Source organism: Mangifera indica, chromosome 19 (assembly GCF_011075055.1).
Source record: "Mangifera indica cultivar Alphonso chromosome 19, CATAS_Mindica_2.1, whole genome shotgun sequence".
Classification (NCBI taxonomy): Eukaryota; Viridiplantae; Streptophyta; class Magnoliopsida; order Sapindales; family Anacardiaceae; genus Mangifera; species Mangifera indica.
The window spans coordinates 11178657-11205732 of record NC_058155.1 but is presented as its reverse complement, the minus strand read 5'-3'; the positions used below and the strand labels follow the sequence as shown (position 1 = coordinate 11205732).

At 33.2% G+C, this 27076-nt stretch overlaps 3 protein-coding genes and 1 pseudogene across 10 annotated transcripts; 2 read left to right on the top strand and 2 right to left on the bottom strand.

The window, feature by feature from the left end:
- Nucleotides 1-5714: 5714 nt before the first annotated feature.
- Nucleotides 5715-10412, bottom strand: LOC123202734 (coenzyme Q-binding protein COQ10 homolog, mitochondrial-like). 5 transcript variants are annotated; one of them, XR_006499052.1, is made up of 5 exons: nt 9749-10236; nt 9294-9489; nt 8558-8689; nt 7632-7933; nt 5715-6213 (listed from the first exon to the last, which is right to left on the bottom strand). XR_006499052.1 is itself a non-coding variant. In XM_044618820.1 (5 exons), the coding sequence occupies exons 2-5, from the start codon at nt 10063-10065 to the stop codon at nt 7811-7813; spliced, it is 768 nt and encodes a 255-aa protein (XP_044474755.1). In that variant the 5' UTR covers nt 10066-10123; nt 10280-10412; the 3' UTR covers nt 7433-7810. The 5 variants fall into 5 exon arrangements, 2 of the variants coding, with proteins under 2 accessions (XP_044474755.1, XP_044474756.1); XR_006499051.1 differs by lacking the exon at nt 5715-6213 and adding an exon at nt 6990-7299; XR_006499050.1 differs by lacking the exon at nt 5715-6213 and adding an exon at nt 6990-7233.
- A 2399-nt stretch (nt 10413-12811) lies between these two features.
- On the bottom strand, nt 12812-14328 carry LOC123202733 (cold-regulated protein 27-like). Its single transcript, XM_044618819.1, has 4 exons — nt 14119-14328; nt 13594-13785; nt 13298-13508; nt 12812-13175 (listed from the first exon to the last, which is right to left on the bottom strand). The coding sequence occupies exons 1-4, from the start codon at nt 14227-14229 to the stop codon at nt 13087-13089; spliced, it is 603 nt and encodes a 200-aa protein (XP_044474754.1). The 5' UTR covers nt 14230-14328; the 3' UTR covers nt 12812-13086.
- A 1759-nt stretch (nt 14329-16087) lies between these two features.
- Nucleotides 16088-18223, top strand: LOC123203002 (annotated as a pseudogene).
- Nucleotides 18224-22789: 4566 nt separating this feature from the next.
- Nucleotides 22790-26840, top strand: LOC123202690 (bZIP transcription factor TRAB1). Of its 4 annotated transcripts, XR_006499040.1 has the most exons (6): nt 22794-22982; nt 23208-24490; nt 25157-25215; nt 25441-25512; nt 25622-25651; nt 26381-26840. XR_006499040.1 is itself a non-coding variant. In XM_044618719.1 (5 exons), exons 2-5 carry the CDS (start codon nt 23369-23371, stop codon nt 26453-26455), a joined length of 1299 nt encoding a protein of 432 aa, XP_044474654.1. In that variant the 5' UTR covers nt 22790-22982; nt 23357-23368; the 3' UTR covers nt 26456-26840. The 4 variants fall into 4 exon arrangements, 3 of the variants coding, with proteins under 3 accessions (XP_044474654.1, XP_044474653.1, XP_044474655.1); XM_044618719.1 differs by lacking the exon at nt 25157-25215 and having other exon boundaries at nt 22790-22982; nt 23357-24490; XM_044618718.1 differs by lacking the exon at nt 25157-25215 and having other exon boundaries at nt 22800-22982.
- Nucleotides 26841-27076: the final 236 nt, after the last annotated feature.

The window sequence follows — 27076 nt, the reverse complement described above, 5'->3', positions numbered from 1 at the left end:
TTTTCCAGCCACGGGGTGAAAAAGAAAAGCACAATTTTCCACGGTAAATCACATTTTTCTATTTTGTTTATAAAAATTTTAACCGTACAAAGATAAAATGATTTTATCTTTCAACAATTTAGAAAAAAATTAATATTTTTACAGATGTCACGTTTATAAAATTTTAATCGTTTAAATGCTTATAATTCGGTACCTTACAGTTCTTTAGAAATTCTAACCACCATAGACTCCTCTCCTATTAACCGTCTTGCCCAAAGTAGTGCAAGCTCTGTATTTCGTGGCGCCCTCTCGCGTTCCTCTGACGACACGACCGGTTCTCTCTCTTAAAAATTTCACTAGACGAAAGCCACTTTGACAAACCCCGTTGTTGTGAGGGCAAAGTCCAATCACTATGTGTGCAGTAATAGCCTTTTGAACACGTCAATTTGACCTCAAGATTTCAGGCAACGTGTTGCAGAACCTATGAAAATTCTTCAATGCAGTGGTGTGTTGATGAGCTGAAACAATTGGTGGGTGATTTTGAGGATGATTGAGTTTATCAGGACTGTGGCTTACAAGGATGAGAATGTGAGTTGACTTGTCAAGAAAATGAGATGTTAATAATTATAACAGGGAGATGATTAAGCTCTCTTGAATAAAAGAGTGAGCTTCAATGAAAAAAAGTATGTTTTATATTGAGAGAAGTTTTTTAGTGGAAAATAGGGACAACAATAGGAAAGAGATCGCCTTCTCTGTTATAGAGATAACAAGGATTCTGCGTCCCATTTCTTATAAAGAAAAATTTTCTCTCCTTCTTCTTTCTATTTTTTGAAAAAAAAAAAAATTCTATATTTGTAAGAAAAAATTTTCTCTTTATATTTTTTGAACATAACATAAATATATTAAATAACAAAATTAAGTATAATTTACACTAAATGTTATAAATATTATATATTAACCGATTTAATATATACAATAAAAATTTGAATAAATTTAAAAAACATAAATAATTAAAAACTATAAATATATATTAATATTTTAAATAAATATATTTATATAAAATGATAAGGATAAAGATGGAGATAGGATGGAACGACATGGGGATGGGATACATATATCTCCCTCTTCAGTTTATCTTCAATTATAAGAATTTTGTTCATTTTTGTTCTGTTCTTAGTTTTTATTAGAGAATTTTTTTTTTGTTAGAGTTAAAAAGAATCAAAATTCTTAAATTTAAATTAAACTTTTTATCTCTAATGGAAAAATGAAATTTACTCGTAAATATGAGTCCAACATCTTCGATCGTTCCCACTTAGATTTACCCAATATAAAGTTAGATATTCATGAAAAAACAGTATCAGACCCGACTTAAAAACAAAAGCCATCCCGAAAGATAAAACAAATTTTTGTTTTGGTTTCTTGATTTCACTAGAAGTAATGTGAATGACAAGACAAGGCTCTGCTCATGGATTGTGAAAGGTACTCCAAACTATTCGTTTCTGCATCTACAAGTCAAATCAGTTTGAAATTATGGGCCTTATAACGTATGATTTTGAAGGCAAACTGTAATCATAATTTAATGAGCTGTTTAGTTTACACAGGTGCTGCCAAAGCCACTGGCCGTTTATTAATGATGCTGAACCGACCTTATCAGCCTGTCAGAGAGGCAAATGGAGAATGGGAAGAAACCAGATTTGAAGTCTGAAATGTAAGTTAATTAATTAATTTTTTTTTTTAATTGATTAATATATTATTTATTATATAAAAAATTTTAATTATATATTATATTAAGATTAATAATTAATTAAATATTTTATATTTTAATTATTATAAAGATTAATAAAAAATATTAAAATTATTATTATATTATTATATTTTTAAAAATATATTACTAATAATATATCGTATCAAACTTATATATACATATTCAATATTTTTTTTGTATAAAAATTTAAAAAAAATTTTTTTATAAAAATATTTTTTATTATTTATAATATTATATCTATATAATTTACAATTTTTTTTTTTTGGGTATTTACTAACACCAGAAACTATAGAACGTCTATGGAGTACAGCTCATTAACGACAAAATTCTTAGGATCTCCCAGGTAGGATGACTGGTCATTTCTGCTTTGGTCCTCACTGTCACTGTGTTGGTGTGCGACCCATGTTTGTCGGTGTGTACGGGCAATCCTTATTATTTTTGTGCAGACGTGGAACTCTTCCGATCATGCATGGGTCCCAATATTTTCGGTGCACTCGCCACGACTTTATACGTGTTGTTACCTTATTAATTCCATCCAAGGGACTCGTCAACATCTTGGATAGCTGGATTTGACACTTGTCTCAATCCTCATGGTCCGTTTCTAGAGCCTTCGGATACGGGAGACCCACAACACAACTGGCCCAACATGATTTTTCAATCTATTTAAGATGTCTTATTTATTTGTTATATGATTAAATTAATATCTATTCTTAAATAAAATTTTCAAGAAAAAGAAAATTCCCATATATTTCCTAGTTTTAATTTAGTGAAGAAATATGAAAGTCTCCCAAATAAGAAAAAAAAAATTGCCAAATTTGTAATTGTTAATTTTTAAAAATATTTTGAAATTAGAAAGCAGACAAATTTTAATAATCTGAGCATATGTGGAGGACAGCAATGGCCAAATAGCAGTGATGTGGCAGTTAATAGCAACCACCAAGTTATAAGAAGAGCCCCGCAAGATTCACAAACCTATAGATATGAGGCACGAGAAGCTAATCCATGTGAACAAAGTTAGAAAAAGACTCAGAGTTATTGAAGACCATTCAACCCCACAAGTACATGAAGCAGTTCGTGTTATAGTACTATTTATTAAGATTCAATAGGCCAATATATATATATATAGCTGATGCCTTGTTTGTGGCCTTATGTTACAGCAAATATATATGAAGCTGCCTGCCTGCCTGCCTGCCAAGGCCCTCACTCTTTTTTTCTTTCATTTTCCAATGTAATAGCATTTCATTTACTCCGAAACAAAATCTGGCTGGGAAAGGACTGATGTAAAGTTGAAATCACATTCATGGTCGCCATCTATCCAGCTCGAAGATCAATAGTCTTCTCTTCTCCCACCTGTTGAAAAATGTAACCCGGTGCAAAAGCATTAACTTGCTACACCAACCTGAATCACCTCAGGAAATGAATATCACTGAATTAATTTCCTGTGGAGACAAGGCAGGTCCGAGCAACATCGCCCATTGTGCTGGAGAAACTTGCATATCTGCATTAATATTATATATCAGTCAGCGATTGTAGACCCTCACAAGCTGACCTTATCGTATGTTTTGGTTTGCCCAACAATCATGCATGAGAGGAGAGGTTACATGTACATGTACTGCAACAAACAGGCCACCTGAAACGTGTCAACTTTCTGAATATTTCTATGAGAAAAAAAAAAATATAGGAAGTCTTCATAAACTTAGAAATTGAGCAACTTTCACAAAATGCTAACAGTATACAACAAAATCTCTTTTATTAACAATTTATTGTGGCCACAAGGGGTACTTTAAATGGTAAAATAGGGATATTTTAAGTATGAAAATAAGGGTTAGGTTAGAAGACAACTTTGCAAAAGAAAGTCCCCCACCAAATAATTCAACTAAATTGTATTAAAACCTTTTTTATTATAACATGACAAATTATATATATTTTGCATATTATTATGCAATCAGAGTTTTTATGCACAAATAATGATATGTTATAATGTGATTAAACAGTTAAAAATTAAAGATAAAAAAATTTAATCACATAATAATATATTATTATCTGTACTCAAAATTATGCATGAAAGTTACACATATAATTTTATTGTTGAAAAAATAAACGAGTTATACCAAAGAAACGTCTAGCTATGACCTAAGTGAGTGACTAACTATGCAATCAATTTGTAGCGACTAGATATGTCATCTATATACAAGTTTGCTTAAAGTGTGACTAAAATTTTTTTTATCCAATAATAGTAAGAAGAGTCGATCTTAAAATTTCTTTTTGTTTTCAAGATTTTCTCAACATGTCTTTTCTTTTCTGTTTATTGTTTTTGTGGGATAACCTTTCATCTTTATTTTCTATCATTGCAAGCAATCATCTCTTACACAATTATCTCTTATATATTTTATTGGGATAACATAATCACAACTTTCCTTAAACATTTAGATTCATTTTTTTACTAGGATTTGGATGATCAACTATGTAATTACACACTTATCCTTTACTCTTGTCCAATTAATACAAAAATGTGCAGGGTCAAAAAAACAAAGGCCAAATGACTATTTAAGTATCTCTTTGTAAACTTTATTCTTAGCCATCGTGAAAGAATAGTATCATACTCCATTATTCACGAGAAGTCCGCAGAAGAGTCCTCCAAATTGGTAGAAATTGAGCTTGGATTCATGTGCAACATGCTCTACTCCAAGGCATCCATTATTTATACCAGATTGGGTATCATTCTTCGTTACATCTGCCTCTTCTCCCATATTTCTATATTAGTTGTCTTCCAAACCATGATTGATAAATTTGTCTATCTACCAATCGACGTCTCTATATCTTATGCACTGATATTAGGGGTTATAGCTCTAGAGGCGTATGCATTCATCATACTTGTCATTTCCGATTAAACAAAACTTGGGATGATCAATCACAATTATATATCTAATGGTTCACAACACAATAGCAAGAGATGGCAAGATCCATGGGTCAATACAACCTATTAAGCTTTTGCCTCAAAGACATATCAATCCCATGTATTAGTTTTAGAAGTTTCATCTCATCAAGGATGTGTTACATAAGTACTGGTACTTGACGTGGAAAGATGTGAATGATGATTTGCATAAAATGATCTTAGGGGTACTCCTTTTTTACAACAAAGAAACTATAGAAAGAAGTGTTTTTATTGTCGACCGTTATAAAGAGATTTTAGCTCAGAAAGATGATAGCGTGCTTAGGTAAATGAATTGTTTTGATGACATTGGTTGGAGCACAACTGAGGTAGATTTTGGCTACAGTCTTCTTTTTTGGCATATTGCTATCAAAATTTGTTATCATGTTGATTTAGATGAACATGATGTAAATGCTTGTAAACTTTCTACAAAATTTAAACTAGCAAATATTTGTTAGATTATATGTTATACCTTTTAGTTGTATGCCTAACTATGTTGCTTAAAGGATTGGGGAGATAAGGTATAAAGATAGGTATGAAAATACTTGTGTCGTAGCTATGAGTATTTTTAAAAATAAATTCACTGACAAAAGGTTTGCATGCCAAGCATCGCTTCACATTGACATTGATAATGGTATAGAAATAACTGAGAGAGATAAAAGTCAGTCAGTGTTTATTTGTGGATGTCTGCTTGCCAAGCAATTCCAAGATTACAATGAACGCAAATGACAGATAATAAGTAAAGTTTGGATGGAGAAATTGATATATGTTGTGAGTCGTTGTGGATGGAAAGAACATGGATAACATCTTATGGAAGGGGAAGAGTTTCTCACCCACTTATGCCATCTTATGGCTCATTTTGGCTTAAGTGAACAATACCAACTTGAAGCACAAGAGATTCGATTGTCAACTTGATTGTATCAGGAAGGAAAGAATATGGCTGTGAAAGATGAACATAGGCATGGATATATATATATATATATTATTTTGTGTAGAATAAGAATGGATATGGAGGTAGGGTGATTTTTTTTCGTTTGATTGTTTCAATAGTTTGCTGTTGTTATTGCCTTAATTTTTATTTGTTCTTTTGTGATTAAAAGAACTCAACTTAATCTATGCCAAAACAATATGAACTTACTACTGTGATTAAAAGCACTTTATGCAACCTGCTCTTGGACTCTGCCCCCTGCCTTCCCACCTGGATGCTGGAATTTGCTCTGTCCTGCCTGTTCAACATGCTCCGGATCTTTGCATCTCTGCCTCCTCTATATCTGGATTCTGGAAGTTGCTCTTCACCTCTGGCATTTTATCTGCTCACAAATTCAGAACTGCTGGAAGTTATGCAGCAGATTCTGCAGGTTTTTTTGAAGTATAATCCTCACTATGTCCGGTTCTGCTTTCCCTGCTGCCAGAGTTCTTTAAATGTCTGATCCTGCTGCCAGTCAACTCCAAATTCTTCCCCAGAATTGCAGAAAGTAATCTGGGCTCTGTTGCCGCGTTGCTTTGTGCAGAAGAAGGGATGTTAGGACCTGTTTTTCTGCAAGGAAATTCTGTTAAATTGTCCTGTGAAGATGCTTTTCTCTTTTGTGCCCTTGAATCCATCCAAGTGTACCTTGTTTTGTTATATACTTATCCTTGATCTTGTCATATAAATACAAAGTTATACAGAAACAAAGATATGTATCACATATCATTACTGTCAAATTTTCTTCGTACACTTAGAAGACCTAGGGATCCGTAGTTCGTTGGTAGAATTATTACCATCAACATATATCATCATTATTATTATAAAATTATTCTTGTTTTGTTATAGATATACCATGCAGCAGGACAAGTGTCTATTTAATACATTGTACATAATCTTTGTTCTTAGAAGTGATATCATATGCACAAACATTGCTTCAAAGCTAAAGAAGGCATATATTATACGATCTTTCAATGCGCAAAGCAAGAATGAAAAAACTTTTTTCTGGTTTGAATGATTTAGCAATCATGCCAATTCACAACAACTGACTGCTTACGCCAATTCATGGCGATGTTCCGAATATGCCACGTATTTGCAATTTGACTAATATTTATGATATCAAAATCAATAAAATTATATGTACACATTTTTAATATATAATTTAAATATATAAATAATATGTCATCATATGATTAAATAATTTTGAATTAAAGATAATACAATACTTAATCATATGATGATATTATCTATATATCTAAATTATATATAAATAATATTATTCATTTTGAGTATTTAATTAAATACCTGATTATATATTCAATTGAGATGTCAAACACTAGAAAACCGGCTATAACAATCTATGGTTTCTTTATAAAGCAATGGTTTTTTGCCAGGACAGCATATGGCTTGTTAGCCATTGACAGTTATTAGCAATACACTCTGATTTCTAATCTGATGGTAACACAGCGGAGCTCCCATCACCAGTTCATCTGTCTACCTTTTACGACTTTATCATCACTTCGATTAAAAGAGGTTTCTAATCATGCAAATCAAGGGCTTAGCACAGCTCTAGGAACTATCTGGGCAACGACACTGCAACAGTCAACAACATATGAATGGTAAATATAAGTTCCCCTCTGAGAACTGTTCGTCTCTCTCCTTTGAAGGGGCCAAAAACAGAAGGAAAGCACCCGTCAATGTTTGGACAAAATTCATTCAATAAATTATTTAATATTCACACATCAAGACAGAGACCTATTTAGCAACGCGTATCAAGGTAAACCAAGGCAAGTTTAATCATAAATTCAAGGTATTTAATCAAATTTATTATGACAGAGAATTTAGCGACAATAATTTACCGTTGTAACCTGTCAACCAATCAGAGATGATGTGGTTGAAAAAAGAAAATTCAATTACAGAAAGACTACAGTGGCCTAATCAAATAATATGTGAGTAAGACTAATGAAAAGGGTGAGAGAAGAATAAAATACCCAATATGGATCTTTGAACTTTTTTATGACTCTGAAAAGACCAGTGCCTGAGCAGTATAAAATAAAAAAACCACCCAGTGGGCAAGGTAAGACCATTTCTACTTGAGCTCCCCATATTTAGAACGCCTTTCAAAGGAGTTCATTCAGTGCCACACCAGATTAAATTGGAAAGCAAACTTTCATGCCCTTTGTTCATAAGAGTTTTCGAGGACTGGGACTCCTGGTCCATAGACCAATCGACAGCGTTCACTGAAAGAGCTTACTAATCGAGAGACTACCTCCTTGAAGAACATGGATGCTGCCTGTAAAACAAAACACTCAAAAAAGTAAGGAGGCTTCAAGTCATTCTACATCAAAGAGAGAGAAAATTCAGTCTTAAAGCATATTGCTAATATCCTTTCAAGCAACCACAAGCTACAACTATTCAAGTGATTTATAATACCAAAGATCCAACCTTCTTATAAGTCCACCATTGTATAAACTGAAATTGCTAACTAGACCAGACCCTACAACATTGACAGAGAAAATCCCATAAACAATAAAAATAAATATCATCATATAGCTACAATCGTATGAGGAAAAATTGGTTCCAAAATAATGCAAGAGGCAACAGGATTGATGTCTAATGATGCCTAATGTCAGATTTAATTACATGTCAATATTTGCCAAAAATAAATATCAATTTTTGAAAGAAGTACACAATTGGTAATATTTTCCCCCATGAAATTAAAAGTTTCAATTACATTAAATGCCGGATTTAGATATCAGTATCATTACCTAAATTCTTAGTATAACAATTAAATTGATGTACATAAAAATACACACATATAAATAAACAAAAAAACCCAATATAGTATTACTAATAGACTTAATGAAGCCATAGAGATGATAAATGCAACTATGGGGAAAAAAAAAAAACACTTTACCTGTCTATAAAGTGGTGACTGGAACTTAAAATCCACCAAAAAATAAAGGCTGCAAGTTCCTGGTACTGGACCAGGATTGAATTCCCAAATATTTATCAGATGGTCAAAGAGGGCACTGTCCGACACAGTTGTCTGAAATTAAATCAGAACAAAAAAAATATATATCAATACAAACTCATCGGCCTAAAAAAGAAAACAGCAACAGAAAGTCCATCTTCAGGGAAGTTCAACCTACTTGCACAATAATTATATATATGAAAAGTGACACAGAGATAACTAATTCTCCGGTAGGAAAACTTAAGATATAATGACATGACATATCATTTAAATTGCATATTCAAATTTTCTATCTCCGTGTGCCAATAAATGTTCAAGTTTCTCCAATTTCTCTAATTGTACTCATTGTGTAATATTGAATGAACAGAAAAAGCTAATTCATAAAAAAAAAAAAAAAACCATAAACAATTATTCTGAATTCAAAGGAGGAAGCAAGGTTACATATTTCTCTATTCAATCATTTGAAACACCTACTACATGTCTCAAGCTAGTCATCTTGAAAAAATATTTCCCACCAGTACCCATATCCTTTGTGTTGTACAAAGGTGGTTTGAGTTTGCATGAAACATGGGTCATACCATACTCAATCTTGTGTTCACAAAAATGGAGAAAATAAACATACTTCTACACAATAACTTCTAAAAAACTGCGAATCTAAGTTTCAGCAAAAGATTATTACCTTTATATACTTTGGTCTTTTTAATTCCACATGGGAAATATAACTTTCAACAAGAAATTTGAAACCAATCTCAAGTTCAGCATCAAAAGATCCATCTGGGTAGTATTTCAGTATCTCTGACCGCTGACACCAGGGGACAAACCCATGATACAGGTCAACAGCAGCAACCACATTAAATAACTGCTCTGGAGAATAGCTGGTAGCCAATTTTGTATCAGCTAATCAAAATCTCATTAACCATAAGAGGCACAACCGTTGCATTAGATGTAACACAAGCATGCAAAATACATTACTTTTCAATATATATAGCTATGAAATCTACCAATGAAGTAGCTGCCAGTTTCCACAAAATCAAAAGCATTCATAAAAAAAAAACCCTACAAATCAAATGGATATGAATAAAAATTAAGAAGCACAATTCCAAACATAAGAGAAAAGGTTTAGACAAAATTTACCCTAATACTACGCGCTCTTCGTAAACTTTGGACAAGACATCACCCTCTTCCCCATCTCCACATCCAAGAAACTGCCTCCTTTGAAGAATATTAGTATGAGACAAATCAACTATCAAAGAATTAATATTACACTGAGTAATCCCAATCAATTTGTGGACGGCCGGGATCTGGACCCCAGCTATGCTACTAAACCGTCGAATTTGATCAATTTTCCGCAATTGCCCATTATTTTTTGGATGAGAAATCAAATGTCTAACGCCGATTTTACGCGAAACTAAGGCACCGAAAGCTTTCGAGGCAGGCATATATGGCGGCATTGTGAATTCGTACAACTTCAAACACTATTTCAATCGACGAGGCTCAATACATACCGATCTGCTACAAAAGAAATTAGAGTTGGTGGTAATCAATCTCAAAATGATAATGATTTGAAATTCAAAGATTAAAACCAAAAGGAAAAAGAGGGAAAGAATGAAAGAGGAAAAAAAGGAAAACCTAGAAATTAATAGTAAGAAAGAAAGACGAAACTACCTTACAATAGCGAAATAATATTAACACAAGACAAGGAACCGAGAAGGGAGGAGATGCATCGGCGTCTTTAATCAGGAAATAGGAGGAAAAATTAACTCGGGAAAGGAAAAGACTCACGTGTCGTCTAGGAATGGAGCACGTGACAATAAGTTTTATTGTTGTTGCCGTCTACCTTTCTAATCTAAATTAGTATGGAGACATTTGATTTGGATAATATTTTATTATCAAAATAAAAAGATTACTTTGAATATAAATTATTTAAAAAATTAGTGGATATAAATAATTACTATGTTTGATAAAATTTGATAGGTATAAATAATTATTATGTTTTGTTAAAGATAATAAAATATTACTAGTAAATTATTTTACTTAAATGCTCTTGAATATAATTATTTTTAAATATTTTTTATATTTATTAAAAATAAATTTATTTTTGTCTCAAAAAATTAATAAATAATAATATAATTATAATAAACTCATGATTATCTTGGTAATCTTTAAATACCTAAAATAAAAGTAGTAATTAGATTACCACCTATATTATCTGTCACGTCAGCATTGATAATAGAATATTACTGTAATTTTTTATTACTAATAAACCAAACAAGGAAATAAAAAATAGATTATCAAGGTAATATTTAAATACATAAACCAAACGCCCCCTAAGAGTAAATTACCATACCCACCCAACTTTTGGCCTAAAACTTTCTACCCCTAAATAAGATAAATAATACTTTTATACCCAAAATCAAACATTGTTTTAAAAAACTCATGTTCTACTAGAGATGACAACAACAAGGGGTTGGACAGAATCTCAATCCCTTTTTTCTTCCCCATTCCTATCTTTGTTTTTGTCTCTATTCTTGTAAGGGATATCAATCTCCTCCCCTAACCTATCCTTGTTATTAGGATAACAATGATTTGTTCCCTCCTCAGGGAAAAAAATTCTTTCTTAGTTTTCATTAAAAAAATCTTCTCTTTGTACCCACATGAAAAAATCTCCTTCTTACACTTTCTAAATACAATATAAATATATTAAATAATAAAATTAAGTAAAATTAAAATCAATTCACTATTTTAAATGTCATAAATATCATATATTAATCACGTTAATATATACTACAAAAAACTAAGTAAAATTGAAAAAAATTAATAATTTAAAACTATAAAGATATCTTAGTATTTTAAATAAATATATTAATATAAAGAGACAAAGATGGGGGTGGGCGACGCGGGGTGGGTAAGGGACACATATATCCATGTCCTTGATTACAGAAATTTTTTTTATCTCATTCTCTATCCCCTTTTCGTCAAGGTCTGAAAAAATCAGAGCCTCTAAATTTAGGTTGAAATTATTATCTCTACATCTTACATCTAAAACAATAATTTTACCATCCCTTAGTTTTGGCAAAATATATAAAAATGTAATTTTACATATCCAACTTTAATATTGTAAATATAACAATTTAACCCTTGAAAATGTTCAAAAACTCATAAATTAATTTCTAAACTCTTTTAGAAACCTTAGTTGCACCTTTGGAAAGTATTATATTTATCCTATATATTTTTAAAATAAATTATAGCCCTAATAGTTTATAATATGACATTCAAACTCTTAATTTGTCTTATTATATTATGTTTTTAAATGGTATAATTGTCATTTTTGAACTATTGAAAGATATATTTAAATTTTAAAAACTTTTTTGAAATTTTCAAAACCCCTAAAAGTTTTCATTAAACATCTCTTAACATTTTAAAAAATTATAGTTGACTCTCCAAATATACAATTACATATTATTAATGCTCTCATTCATACTTCTACTTAGGGTTGGATTCAAACCGAGCCAAGCTTGAACTCAAGCTCAACTGAATTTATATATAGCAGAGCTCGAGTTCGAGCTCATAAAAACTAAGTTCAAACTCGATTCAAATTTGATTCGATTTGACTCATTTCGAATTCAAGTTTTTAACTATTTTATTATTAAAACGATGTCGTCTTAATACATATTGATTAAAATAACGTCATTTTGTATTAAATTTTTTAATTAAAAAATTTGATGAGTAACTCAAACTCAACCGAGCTTTTATAGGATTAACTCGTTTTAGACTCGTTCGAACCAAACTTAAACTCAAGCTTGAACGGACTCAGTTCAAGGCCAACCCTACTTCTACTAATATAATTACTAATATTACTTGTTATCGTTCTCGCCGTAAAACTGAAAAGAGGGAAAGAATTGATGAAGGTGAAAAAAAAGTGAAATCAGTGGATGTTTAAAAGGCTTATTTTTATTTTTGTTAATTTAAATGTATATAATAATTTTAAAAAATAAAATAGGATAGATAAAATGATATTTTCACCTAAAGATTGTGTTAGTTTAAAACTAATTCTCATATTAAACATGTAGTACATGCATTAATAATAATTAAATAGATATATATTTCATCAAACTTTACTTAAAATCTCTTATTCTAAATGGTCTTTTGCTTGGGTACGGTTCTGTATTGATTGATTTTGTGTTAAAAGAAAATGCCTGAGAGTGGGAACCTCTTTCCCTGTTCTTAAGTCAATACATGCACTGCCCTTAAAGCATATTAACAAAATTGGTACAATACATAGAAATTTAAAAAAAAATTATAATGCAGTATTGCCTGCAATCACCCATTAGGTCAGAAAATGAACAAACCATTGCAATCTTAAGTGGGAGCCACTGGTGCAAGTTTATTAACTGGCTGTTGATTACAGAAAAAGCATACTGCTCAGTACCATTTTCTTGTCATGTCACCGGATCATGACTTTGAAGGGGTAATTATGTTGTTTTCATCTTCTTTGAGCTGCGCATTCGGCTTGCTTTTTCACCTTCAATTTCATCATCAATGAAGTTCTGATCTGACGCCTCTGCAAAAAGATCCCAAAGCATGTTCAACGCATAAGTTGTGGCAAAGATCATGACCTCTAAAGAACCAAATGAATCATATCAGTAAGTCACTGCCTAAAGATTTGAAAGTAGCTGCAAGAACCTGTGCAACTGCCAAGCATATCATGATGGCACAAATAACAGGACACAGCTTTGTTCCCACTAGAATTGGTTGCTCGATTTTCAGGTCCTGCAAGAGCTACAGCACCCATGGATAAAACAGTTTGGGATTTGCCTGCAGATTCATATGCTTTATGTAGTTTCAAATCAGGTCTTTGAAAATTGATCCTCAGCCAGCCACCACGTCGAAGAACCTTAAATTGGAATGAAGACAGAAAGAAGCTAGTAGATAACAACAAAAACGCGTTTAAAATTACAGAGATTTCATCATTTTCAAACCTGGCCAGAAGATGGGCGTTGTATTTGCCTACTTGATGCAATATCTGATACGTTATTTTGATCGAAGCGCCAACGAAGAAAATCTGTGGAGTTATATAATTGGTTAACAAATGATGCTTCCATGGATTTAAGGTACAAACTGTGCTTCTCATCTGTCCATTCTGTAGACACAGATTCTGCCACAGGTGAATCCTGAGATGGACCAACAATTTAATCAGAAACCCGAAACAAGCTCAGCAAATTTCTACTGGGGGAATGACAGAGAGATTTTTAAGGGATTTGCAGAAACAAAAACTAAAATCAATACAGCCAGACAGGTAACCATATAGAGAAACACAAAGGTTAGCATCGATATTCATTCCAAGACTCCTAATTTTTCCATTAGTATTTACAAACAATCAAAACAGATTTTCGCTCAAGAAGTAAGAATAATAAACAAGGCCAAAAATGCATCCTATAACAAACAGGTCCCAGAAAGAGTGAAAAAAAAAAAAGAAAGAAAAATCAAAAGAAGAGAGATGATACCTGCAAATTCCAACTTTTTATCCCCTGATCAAACTGGCCGGCAGACTGGTGACAAGTTGACTCAGATGTCCGTGAACTCGCGGGGGTTTTAGTTTTCCTGAAATTATCCATGCATGTATAATTTAAAACCTGCTCAGATTTAAGAAGATAAATTTAAAGGACAACAGAATTGAGAGATGGAGGGTGGAGGCGGAAGAAATGTAATATGATTTGTAAGCAGTGCTTAGGCGTCTAAGAAGGAACGATACAGTTGTCATCTCTTTTAATTTACACGTGTCATACGACGTCATGCCGAAGCTGATTAGACCTGGATAGTCACTAGATATTTGTTGGAGGTCCAAAATATCTCTTGTAATTTAGTTGAGCGTTAAGATTACGTGGTGGCGGTGCAGTCGGTCAGTCATATACGCCGCTCTGAATCTCTCATTGGATTAATATGTTACACAAACCCAAAAAATATCTTGATAAGACACAGAATATTTATGTGAAACAAAGCCACGAAGACGAGTACGACGACAGCCAGAGACCATTTTGCATGTGGACGAATTTTCTCTAAGTTGACATCCTTACTCTTGTTTTTAATCCACAATTATGAATACATTATATGTAGATAAACTATTTGTGTTCTGGCTTTAGAATAGCTTAATTCCTCTGCCACCTTATTCTTTCTTCGAATTCGCAATCCTTTTGAAAGTGTCCATTAGGGAACGGGGACACCATGAAGGCAAATCCAAGCCACCACTTCGGAAATGTGATTTTTGTCAAAGGAAAGGTGGTTGTGACCTTGTTATAAAATAATAGTCTCATCTCTTATCGTAAATATATATTAGAGTTATAAGTATAAAGATTCAAATCTGTATTATATAAAATTAATTGATTTTTATTAAGTTTCAATTCAATTTTATTTATTAGATATGAGATTTTTAATCTCTAACAGCCTCACTTAAATGTAACCACTTAAATTGTTAGATCTGTCATTTGACTCAGTCAATTTTTTATTAGGTGTATTGTCATTTGTATACAAAGTGTTGTCATTTACATCTAAGAACACTTTAAGCTATTAAATCAGTTTTTGATTGGTTGTATTATCATTTGTATTTAAGAACACTTTAAACTATTAAACTCGTCGTTTGGCTCGTGCTCTAATATCATATTAGAATTATATATTAGGCTTATAAGTGTGAGATTAAAACTCATATTATACAAAATCAATTGAGTTGTATTCAGATCTAATCTATTATCGAAAATATATATTGAGCTTACAAATGTGAAGATTGAAACCTATATTACACAAAACCAATTAACTTATGTTAAGGTCTAATCCACAACACTTATATACCACTTTCTTAACTTTTAGTCTCTAACATCCTTGCTCAAGTGTAACCATCTAGACTGTTATACTCGTTGTTTCATTTAGTCGATTTTTTTAATTGGATGCATTGTTACTTGTATCCATAAATACTTTAGACTGTTAGACCTGTCATATGACTTGTATTCTGATACCATATCAAAAATATATATTAAAGTTACAAATGTGAAGATTAAAACTCATATTACATAAAATTAATTAACTTATATTAAAGTTTAATCTATACATTTATATATCATTCTCTTATGTTCTATTTATTAGATGTGTTCTAATACCATATTGAAAATGTCCATGGTTCCTCCTCCAACAACTGAACCCACCCTCAACTTTGAATTTGAATATAACATTGTCAATCATCACTAACTTAGGTCTATTACGCTTTAATTGGATCCTTACTTGGTCATGGTTGAATCAGACTCTAGAATTGGTGACTTTAATCCTATTAGTCCAAGACGAAATTGCTGAGGAAATACATGTAACTGTTTTTATTCCATCAATTAGGTTTTGTGTTCCAAATTATATAGAAATTTTTCAGGACATGGATACTTTTAATATTACAAAAGTTTGAGTTAAAACTTTATTGGTGATTACTCAAAATTGAATCAATCAGATTAACTAGGATATCTTAAATCAATAATGCGGCCGGGTCAGGAATATCTAAGGCCCACCTGGCAAAGTAACCAGCCCTAGGTGGACGACCGTGGCTCACTTAATGTTGCGCAGTATTATATGGCAAGATTGCCATGCCGCTTTACTCTTGCGACCGTTAACTGCTACACCAAAAGCTTCTCGAAAAGAAGCCAAAAACAATGCGCGAAAACTAACGCTGCTCAAGACTACTTACAGTTACAGCACAACCGTGGCTTCCATTTCTAGACCACGGCCGTTTCTGCATCCTCATTCAAATCCTACATCGCTAAATTCATCTCCCTTCGTCTTATCTTTTCCTTTTCAAGGAACGACGTCGCTTCACCCACTTGTATCCGCCATCAAGTCGGATGGAGATGAAATCGGGAGCCGAGAATCGTTCAGTTCTAATTTGCTGGGGAAACCGGTAATTTCTCCATCGAGGGAGGACTTGGGTGGAAATTCAGAGGAAGATAAGGTAAGCGACTAGGAGAGTGACGAGGAGGAAGAACGGGTTGATTGGGGGGACAAGATTTTGCAGGAGACGGTCCCACTTGTTGGCTTCGTCAGGATGATTCTTCACTCTGGAAAGTAAGTAGTAAGGCTAAAATTTGTAGTTTCCATTTGTTTATAGAGTGTAATTGTTTTGGTAATAAATTTTCATTGCAAAATGGGATTTTTTTTGCAGATACGAAAGTGGAAGTAGATTAAGCCCAGAGCACGAGAAGACGATTCTTGAAAAATTGCTTCCATATCATCCCGTATTTCAGAAGAAGATCGGTTCTGGAATTGACTACATTACAGTACGTGATATGCTTCTCTTTTATTGCACATTTCAGCATTGTTGTATTTTATATACACCACATTTTCTGAATATTGTTGTGGTATATGAACCTACTAATCACTTCGTGAGTTGCTTTGTTTTCCCCTTAGCGTGATCTGGATGTTGTGGAATTTCCTTACTTTGAACTATATATTCAAGTTTATATCTAGTGGTGATGATCTTTGTAATCAAAGGGTCTATAGAGATATCTGGTGTTGATAAAAGTGGGCTCTTTAGGTGAACTGTTTGCCGCCAGCTAATAAGATTGAGGATTTTGATTGCTTACCAGCCAGATTGTATTTAATTGGCTACTTCAGGAGATTTTTTATTTTACATGCACCAGCAATTATGCCTATGCTAGTGGCTTCCAAATTCTTTATTGCTAATAATACACCATGGAATTATTCCTAGTTATTATTGTGTTAGTACTTGCTAATTTGTTGTGTCCCGTAACATGTAGCAAATTATCTAATTAGTATTGCTGATGTCCAGTAGGTGGTTGAAAATTTTTTTGAGTTGTTTGTCCTCTGTTATTCTTCAGTCGACTGTTGTGTGAAACATGAATAACAATATCATCAAAGAATTGTTGGATTTCTGTCTCTCTCTGTATCAGTATTATAAAAGAAAAATGACTAGGAAACTAATCTTGAGGATGCAAGATTGTTCTCGCTGTCTCTACTTATAGAGTATTGCAACATGCAACTTGCAATTATTGCCGAGTCTTAAGGGCAACATTACACTTGTTTTCAAATATAAACAGTTTCTTCTGCATTATATGATGGCTTCTTTGTCATAATGTCACCAATGAGTGGGTATGCTGATCCTTATCCACCAATTGTATTGGATCTTTGATTTTTTTTTTTTTCCTTGTTGACAGATTGGATATCACCCTGACTTTGAGGGTTCACGATGTTTATTCATTGTTCGAAACGATGGAGAATTTGTTGATTTTTCATATTGGAAATGCATAAAAGGCCTGATCAGAAAAACTACCCTCTACATGCAGATGGTTTTATTCTCAGACATTTCCGGCGACCAAGGCGAAGCAGATGAGGGTATAACTGTCATCTCACTCAACTTTGTGCTGTTAGTATAGTTATTTTTTGTTCGAAGTATATCATCTGTATGAATTGAAATTGTATTGTAGAAAGTAGGAGCAAAGTTCAACATGTTTAAGCCTGAATCAATGAGAAGTCTGTAGCAATTTTATTTCCAAAAGCTGGAAGTGAACACTGCAAATGACTAGACTTATACAGCCTTAATTCATAATGGTTTATATTGGCACATTTTATTTCTGTATTTTGGGTGGGAATGAGCTTTTTGGTATACTGGAGAACCTTGCCCAACTTTGTCAAATAGGTATATTTTATTTTCTGTGTCCTGGATAAGAATGAGCTTTGTCACATATCTTTTTTTTTTTTAATAATTAAGAAACCCAGTTCAATTTTGTAGGACAAGTAAACCTTGAGATACGGTAACCATATCCACAAATTAGTTCAAATTTTTTCAATATAAGTGAATAAGTTAGTCAAACGCTCGTCTTTCACAACAAAACTCTTTTGCTTAACCATTCAAGCCAATTTCCGAAGTCCATTGTTGCATACTTGCTCCTTTCTTACTCTTATGTTTGGTTAAATTGGGCTGCCTCAAACTTTTCTTGTTTGGCATACATAATTTATCAGAAGATACAAATTGTTAATATATTGAAGTTAAAGGTAGTTTTACTTTAAAATAGAATAGAATTGGCTTAGTGCTTGGGCGGTATGTATAGTTTGCAAACAATATATTCATATTCACACTCATTTCAATGAGCTCGTTTCTACATGAAAAAAAAAAAACACAGAAATTCGGATGGCGCAATTTAGGTAAAGAGTCAATTAATCTATTTAATGGGGCGATGAAGCAGAGCAAGATAAAGTTGCTAGCAGATGCGGGCGATGAACAGCAACACTTGTGCACTTTCTTTGCTTTTAATCTGTAAGTGCTGGATTCATTATATAAAATAAATTTTTTTTAAAAAAAAAAAACCTCTTATGATGACTAAGACTGCACACCATGTGCCCGAGTAATTAACAATTGTTGTCTTGCTTCCATAAAAAGCCAAGTGCGCTGCTGTTTGATGGGCTGATGGGGGAGAATGGAAATAGTGTAAGGTTTGTAAGCAGCCAATCATCACACTAAATATATCAAATTTTGAATTTAATAAATTATTTTATAATACTAAATTAAAGGTTTAATTTTAAAATATTATGGAAAAAGAATTGACTCATTTTTGTTATATATAAAATCTTTCTTTTTTATCTTTTAAAATATTCATAAAAGGCTTATCAAGGAGGCTAAAAGACTTATTCCCACTTAAATTATAGAGTAGTACTATGTGTACCTATTTTAGATACATAAATATATACACACTCATATGTGTCATCATATGATTGATTATTGTTTTATTCGTAATTCAAAATCATCCAATCACATGATGACACATATAAATGTGTATACATTTGTATACCCAAAGTAGATATACATAGTTTTATTATAAATTATAATATAATTTAATTTCTGTTAAATTTTTAAATTAGAGTTAAAAGTGAAATTATTATTTTGATAATAATAGTAAAAAAATATAATTTCTTATTTTAAAAATTAAAAATTTTATTTTTGATTAAATTTTTTTATTTTAAAAATTTTAAAATTTTAATTATAATTAAAATTTTTAATAAAATTTAACTTATAAATGTGACTATAAACTTACAAAAATATGTAGTTATTAGTTTAAAATTGGCCAAACGACTATTTCCACCCAAGGTTTGATGTTTTCTCAAATATCACCCTTTTAACTATGGAAACACCAAACACACATTCATGAGTAGTTAAAATTAGCGGTGGTAAGGGTAAAATCATTATTTTCTCTATAATATTAAAAAATAAACTAAAATATAATATATTTTCGCTCTCCTAAACTTTGAAAACTAAAATTTTCCCCCAGCCTAAGTTTTAAAAAATGATAGTTTCACCCTAAGGTTTCGTTTTGAAATCTCTGACGACATCTCCGGCTCCATTGCCGATGACCTCTCCCTCCCAAAGCATCCTCTCTTTTCAGTGATCTCTTTCCTCCCATTTGGACCCTCGATCAACGTCGGAGAAACCTTGGGAGATGAAGAACTTCGTCGGGGAAGACGAAGCTGTCGTCTTCGTCTGGGAAGACGGTCATCTTCCCAGAAGAAGACCTCTGGGAAGACAATCGTCTTCTCAGGCGAAGACAACAGCTTTGTCTTCGTCTGGGAAGACGAAGAACTTCATCTCGTCTCTCAAGGCTACTCTGACACCGATCGGACATCCAAATGGGAGGAAAGAGATTATCGGAAGGAGATGATGCTTCGAGAGGGAGAGGTCATCGACAATGGAGTCAGAGATGTCACCGAAGATTTTAAAATGAAACTCTAGGGTGAAACAGACATTTTTTAAAACTTAAGCTGGGGAAAAATCTAGTTTTTAAAGTTTAGAGGGGCAAAAAGAGATAAAATTTTCAAGCGTGAGGGTTTTGTTAAATTTAATCAGTCATGGATGAATATTTGGTATTTTCATAGTTAAATGATGGATATTTAAAAAAAACATCAAACCTTGCGTGGAAAATAGTCGATTGGCCTTTAAAATTGCACTACATCTTAGGTGGAAGTAAGACTTTAGGCCTATCTAGTACAATATAGCTCTCACGTGTACGTAATCAAAATGGATAACGAAATTATGAGTGAAGAGAAGGGCATTGTGATTGGTGAAGGTATGACTAAAAGTTTCGGCCAAAGCACTATGTCCCACCCAAACTATGCAGAACTCACATTCCCTTGTTAATTTTGAAAATCTCATTTACCTACCTATAATCATTTAAATCTATTAATTTTAAAGGTAAAATTGTCATTTTTTATTTAATATTAAAAATAAACTTAAATATGATTTCATTTTTCCCTCTAAATTTAAAAAAACTAACTTTTCTCCCCTAAGTCAAGTTTGAAAAGATCATATTCCCCCCCCTAAGGGTTTAATTTCAAAACCCGTTCACTTTCTTCGACGCCATCGTCGGCCATCTTTCCCTCCCGATGATTTCTCTTCCACCGACAACCCACCTCAACTCCACCCCAACCCATTCGGTGTCGAGAGACGTCGTTTGGGAAGAGAAATCGTCTTCCTAGAGGAAGATGAGTTGTCTCGTCTTCGTTGTCTGGGAAGACGATTTCTCTTCTCAAATGATGTCTTTCAACGTCGGATGGGTTAGGGTGGAGTTGAGGAGGGTCGTCAGTGGAAGAGAAACCGTCAGGAGGGAGAGACGGTCGGCGATGGCGCCAGAGAAAGTGAATAGGTTTTGAAACTAAACCCTAAAGGGGGAATGTGATCTTTTCAAACTTGGCTTAGAGAATAAAATATTAGTTTTTAAACTTTTAGGGGGGAAATGAGATTAAATTTTTAGGGGTTAGAGTTTCATAAATTTAACCAGCTATAGGTGTGTAAATAGTATTTTAAAAATTAATTGAGAGAATTTTAAGAATTCAACATAGTTTGGGTGGGAAATAGTTCTTTGCCCTAAAAGTTTCAAAAATAGGTGAGACATGATGTATGCATGTATGTCGACTTTTTCAAAAGCATCCCATCCAGCCTTGCCTCATTCATGAGCTCTGATTCATCCCCTTCAACCCAAGAAAAAAAATTGCCGTCCACGTGGATTAAATATATGTTTATTGTAGAATTGCACGCAACTGGGACTGGCGGCATCCAAATATCCTATCCGCACACAACGGGAAATTAAATATATATTTTGGTGCGGTTGCCAGTCTTGTCACGCCTCTGGGATCAATTGCAGTACGACTTTTATCTTAATTACTTTCATAATTGGGTTGTGGAAATTAGTGGATTATATATCTAATTGAACATCAACAAATTATATTTTAATCCTTAGTGTTTAAAAAAATATTCTAAACCTTTATAATTAATATATTTTTGAATATTTATAATATTTAAAATTAAAAAAGTAAAACTTTAAGAATATTAATTTAAAATTTAAAATTTTTTAAAATTTATTAATACGTACCCATCAAATTAATTAATATTAAATTTGAGATTAATATATAATTCGAACTTAAAATGATTTGAATCAAAATTTCAATAGGATCCCATTCCTATGTAGCAAACAAACCAACAAATAAGTGAATTGTGTTTTTTTTTTTTTTTAAATATGAAGATAAAAATTTTTATTTGAGTCTGATTAACTTTTTAAAAATTGAATTAATTATATTAATGATGTAAAATTTTAAATAATAACTAATTTTTCAACTTTAATAATATGTCATATACAATCTAAAACAGAAACCCTCGTGGGAATATTTGGGGATTCCACTGTTAACTCATTTAAACGATGGCCGACAAGGTAAATTTTAAAAGGCCAACAAAGTAGGGGTATTTTCGACCAAAAAACCGGCTTTTATTCTTGTTTCCAACCGGACAGCAAGGATAATATCTCAACTTTTGTCCGGTTGAATTATTGTTTTCACGTGCACGAACAAAGATGGGAACGGATAGACACCACAAACTTAAAAATTATTCTTCGCTTTGACGAAATTACCCCTATCACGCCTCTATGCGCTTCTTTAATCTCACCCAACCAAGTGACCAACCACTACAACTCTACGGTCCAAACCAACAGGCCCAACCAACCGCTTCATGCACGCAACGTGGACGGCTATAATTCAGCATGGACCAAAGGTTGCGTGGGTGGTCGTCACATCGCAGAGTCGTACATCATCCTGATTGGTCCACGTCTCAAAGCTAAGCATTTTATTAATTGAATACAAATCCGATCTCTCCACGACTTCAATTGAAAGAGAAACGAAAGAGAAGAGACATCAGACACTTGGCGCATCCGCCAAGCCCTAAGACGCTGAGTTGAGGGAAGCAGGCAAGCAATTACAAACGCAGCCAAAGGAGGTACCCGATTGTGAAAAAAAGTCGTTGAAATAGAATTAAAAAACTGTAATACAAATAGCCATAGCATAAAAGGTAATAAACCAGACCAGCTCGTTTCTCTGTTCTTATTCTTAATTTCTTCTTTCTTCGAAGATATAATATTATTAGTCGTTTTGATGGAATAATTAGCTTTTAGTGTTCATGCTTTGATCACCTTTGCTTTTTCTGAACTTAAACTTATGGTGGTTTGTAAATGTTTCTTGAACTTTTGATTTTGTTTTGTGATTTTAATTTTGGATTAAATGTTGCTGGAATTAGGGTTTGGAAGCTCAATTTCATGGTTGATTATTGCTTTTCATTATAAATTTGAAGTTAAGAAAGATAAAGAGTGTGAAGTTTATCAGATTCGCTTTGGTTGAAGTATCAGATTCTTAGCTTAAATCAGTTTCTGACACTGTTTGATTCAGATATTTACCAAAATGGGGAGTAACATAAACTTCAAGAGTTTGGGTAATGAACCACCGTATGACCCCAGTAAGCCACTAGCTGGGAATTTTCCGTTAACTCGGCAACCGTCGATCTATTCATTAACGTTTGATGAGTTCCAAAGCACTGTGGGCGGTAGTTTGGGTAAAGATTTTGGATCATTGAACATGGATGAGTTGTTGAAGAATATATGGACTGCAGAAGAGACACAAAGCATAGTAGCCTCTTCTAGTGGCAACCAAGATGGAACTAATGGTTTGCAAAGACAAGGATCTTTAACGTTGCCCAGAACTTTAAGTCAAAAGACTGTTGATGAGGTGTGGAAAGATATTTCTAAAGAGTATGTTGTGAAGGATGGAAGTGGCGGAGGTGGTAATCAAGGATCTAATAATATGCCAAAAAGACAACAGACTTTAGGGGAGATGACACTGGAGGAATTTTTAGTTAGAGCTGGGGTTGTTAGGGAAGATATGCATTTGGGTTCTGGCTTTGGAAAAATTGATAATAATGCTGGGTTTTTTGGTGATTTACCACGGTCAAGTAATAATACTGGATTTGGGTTTCAGCAGATGGTTAAGGGTGCAAATTTGATGGGCAATGAAAATTTGGACAAAGGTAATCAGATTTCCATTCAGTCGTCAAATTTGCCTTTGAATGTTAACGGGGCTAGATTGAGTCAACACCCACTAGCTCAACAACAGCAACAGCAACAACAGCCACAACACCCTCAAATATTTCCCAAGCAGCCAACAGTGGCATATCAGATGCCTTTACAAAGTAGTCCCGGAATTAAGAGTGGGATTGTGGGTGTAGGTGATCAGACGATGACTAGCTCTTTGATTCAGGGTAGTGCAGTTCAGAATGCAGGGATGGGAATGATTGGCTTGGGAGCTGGGCCAGTTGTTGCAACAGGGTCACCTGCAAATCAGTTGACTTCAAATGGGATTGGGAAGAGTAATGGAGATACATCTTCAGTTTCTCCTGTTCCTTACATGTTTAATGGAGGTTTACGGGGTAGGAAATTCAATGGGAATGTGGAGAAGGTTGTTGAGAGGAGGCAGAGGAGAATGATAAAAAATAGAGAGTCAGCTGCAAGGTCTCGGGCTCGCAAGCAGGTGAATATTTGTTTGCTAAATTTGTCGTCTATTGCTTCTGATTTTATTGATTCAGTGTTTGCTTCTGTTCTTTCTATGCTAGTATCAGTTGCCTGCTCATTTAGGTCTTGTATAGTCTAAGTAGCATGTGTAATTCAATTTCTCAGGCATTTAAAAAGTGAAAGCATTGTTTTTTGCTGTCACACGATCAATCTGAAAAATTTCACCATGCTTAAAATTCTTCTGTTTACGAAAATGCTGACATATCCTCCCTAGAGTATGCATTGAATTGCTGCCAAAGAGGATAACTAGTTTCAGGTGAAATTAAATTTTTGATAGCACTACCATCTTAGATTATTAAGTTGAATGAGAAGCTTTTCTCTATGTTTATAGTTTCAATCTCGGTACCAAAATATTCAGATAACAAAACTCGTGATATTTGAGTTTGTTTCCGGTTGTATATCTATGAAGTGAAACAATCTATTATCTAATATTCTTATCAGGAGAGAAACACAGATAAATAGTGATGCCAAAATCTTAAGAGGGAGATAAAAGTTATTGTCGATTAATCAATATTGGTAGCCATTATGCATCTGTTTTTATCATTTATGTTCATGCTGCATCCTAAACTTCATGAAAGATTATGCGGTAGAATGGTAATGTGATAGCGACCTGACATGATAACAGATGAAAGATTTTGAGAAGTCAAGGTCTTGGAAGTTAATAAGGATCCAGTTTGTTACAAGGTAATGAAAAATTGTTTTAAGGACCTAACATCCATTAGTAGTTGTATAATGCTAACACCAATAGAATGATAATAGACATCAGTACCTCTGACCTTAATACTATTCTGAATAGAACATAATAAAGTGTGCATGGAAATAGTTCTACCATGTGAACATTATTTGTTCTGTTATGATGTTAATAAGTGCAATATACTTTTCTTATTATCTCTGTTGGAATTGTGCCAGGCATATACAATGGAATTAGAAGCAGAAGTTGCAAAGTTAAAAGAGGAGAACCAAGAACTGCAGAGGAAACACGTATGTCTTCTTGTTTCACGTGTGTGCAAGTGCGCACACAAAAAGTAATGACTGTTGTTAATTGATATTGGTGTTCTAATTCTCACTCAACATTATTTGGTTGCTGCAGGCAGAAATCATGGAAATTCAGAAAAACCAGGTAAATGATTTCACCAGTTTAGAAGTTCAGGATGGCTGAAAACAGATTAGTCTAAGGCTCTTGGATATGTACAATTTTATCTGTTTCACCTCAAAGAAAACAACATTAGTCTACTAGGAACTTTAGCCTATTTTCTTCATCCTATGCATGGTAATTTTTATGAGTCATATACCATTCGCACTACCTGAATATTTTGAGTTTATGTTTTGGTATATGCGGGTGTGTTTTCTTTGGGCTAGGAGAGAGCACACAATCATGGTGTAGGTTAGAAATCTAGAACAAATTGATCGGCTTGTCTTTCACTCTGTGGTTCGATCAAACATATACACAACAAACAGGTTAGAGGGAAGTTTTGCCAACAAAGAATGTCATCAATGCCTTTAAAATTTAGGTTTTCTAGTTACCTTAATCAATCTTGACCGTATTTCTGTTTAGTGCAATTCATTTGTTATAATATTTTTACCTTTGGAACAAATTTTAAAGGTTTAATCTCCTCATACACACATTTTCTGCTATTCAACAGTAGTATTCCATTAATTTTCTTTTGTTACTTTTAGAATTAGAGTTTGAGTTCATAAAAGTATGAGGTGAATGCTGGGATAATCTATGCAAGAGGGTTATTATTTATGCATGAGAAGCAGACTTGCACACAAACATAAAAAGTTTGCCTCTTGTCTCTCTCTCAACAAGTCTTTGTTGAAATTAAAATGCATTTTGATGGGCTGACAGGCGTTGGAGATGATGAATGCACAACAGGGAGCAAAGAAACGGTGCTTGAGACGGACACAGACTGGTCCATGGTGAAGTGAGGGGCGGGATTATGGTGCTGGAACTTTTGTATGGTAGTAGCTGTACATATTTGAGGCAAAAACGTGTTCAGCTGTAGATTAAAGAGATGAAAATTTCTTTGTGCCGTAGATTAGGTCATCTAATATCTAATATATATTTTATCTGTTTCTATCTGAATATCCTGATTAGGCAGGGGAAAAAGAGCAAAATATGTGCAACTTGTTAGTTACCATGCGATATATATGTTCATAGTATGTTGGGCTTCCTATAATATTTTACTCTGTAGCAGTTTTCGGTACCGACACCATATTTTGTTGGTGTTGAAACTGAAACACAAACAGAAACAGAAACAGCAACAGGCCCTCAATGTTTTAAATTTTACTGCCAATGATTTCTCTACCTATGCAATTTCGTCAGTGTATTAGTCATGATCAATTGGAGACAGGGCGAAATTGCTCCATTGACTTGCAATGTGAAACCATAGAAATCAGCAGCATGTGCAAATGCAAATATTATGGGCAGACTCTTTATGGCAAGCAATTAACTACAACCAACAATAATCCAAAAAAAAAATTGACCCCAGCAATTTGAAAATATAGAAATCAGCAGCATGTGCAAATGCAAATATATAATTAT

What these genes read in the sequence shown, in the direction of transcription:
- LOC123202734 (XM_044618820.1), bottom strand. Translation starts at nt 10,065, where the DNA reads ATGCCGCCATATATGCCTGCCTCGAAAGCTTTCGGTGCCTTAGTTTCG. An exon ending in GAAGAGCGCGTAGTATTAGG is followed by an intron (nt 9,490 to 9,748) that starts GTAAATTTTGTC and finishes ATTGGCTACCAG; the next exon opens with CTATTCTCCAGAGCAGTTAT. An exon ending in AAAGACCAAAGTATATAAAG is followed by an intron (nt 8,690 to 9,293) that starts GTAATAATCTTT and finishes ATTTAATTTCAG; the next exon opens with ACAACTGTGTCGGACAGTGC.
- LOC123202733 (XM_044618819.1), bottom strand. Translation starts at nt 14,229, where the DNA reads ATGGATAATTTCAGGAAAACTAAAACCCCCGCGAGTTCACGGACATCT. An exon ending in AACGCCCATCTTCTGGCCAG is followed by an intron (nt 13,509 to 13,593) that starts GTTTGAAAATGA and finishes TTCCAATTTAAG; the next exon opens with GTTCTTCGACGTGGTGGCTG. An exon ending in TATGCTTGGCAGTTGCACAG is followed by an intron (nt 13,176 to 13,297) that starts GTTCTTGCAGCT and finishes ATCTTTTTGCAG; the next exon opens with AGGCGTCAGATCAGAACTTC.
- LOC123202690 (XM_044618719.1), top strand. Translation starts at nt 23,369, where the DNA reads ATGGGGAGTAACATAAACTTCAAGAGTTTGGGTAATGAACCACCGTAT. An exon ending in GGTCTCGGGCTCGCAAGCAG is followed by an intron (nt 24,491 to 25,440) that starts GTGAATATTTGT and finishes GAATTGTGCCAG; the next exon opens with GCATATACAATGGAATTAGA. An exon ending in TGGAAATTCAGAAAAACCAG is followed by an intron (nt 25,652 to 26,380) that starts GTAAATGATTTC and finishes ATGGGCTGACAG; the next exon opens with GCGTTGGAGATGATGAATGC.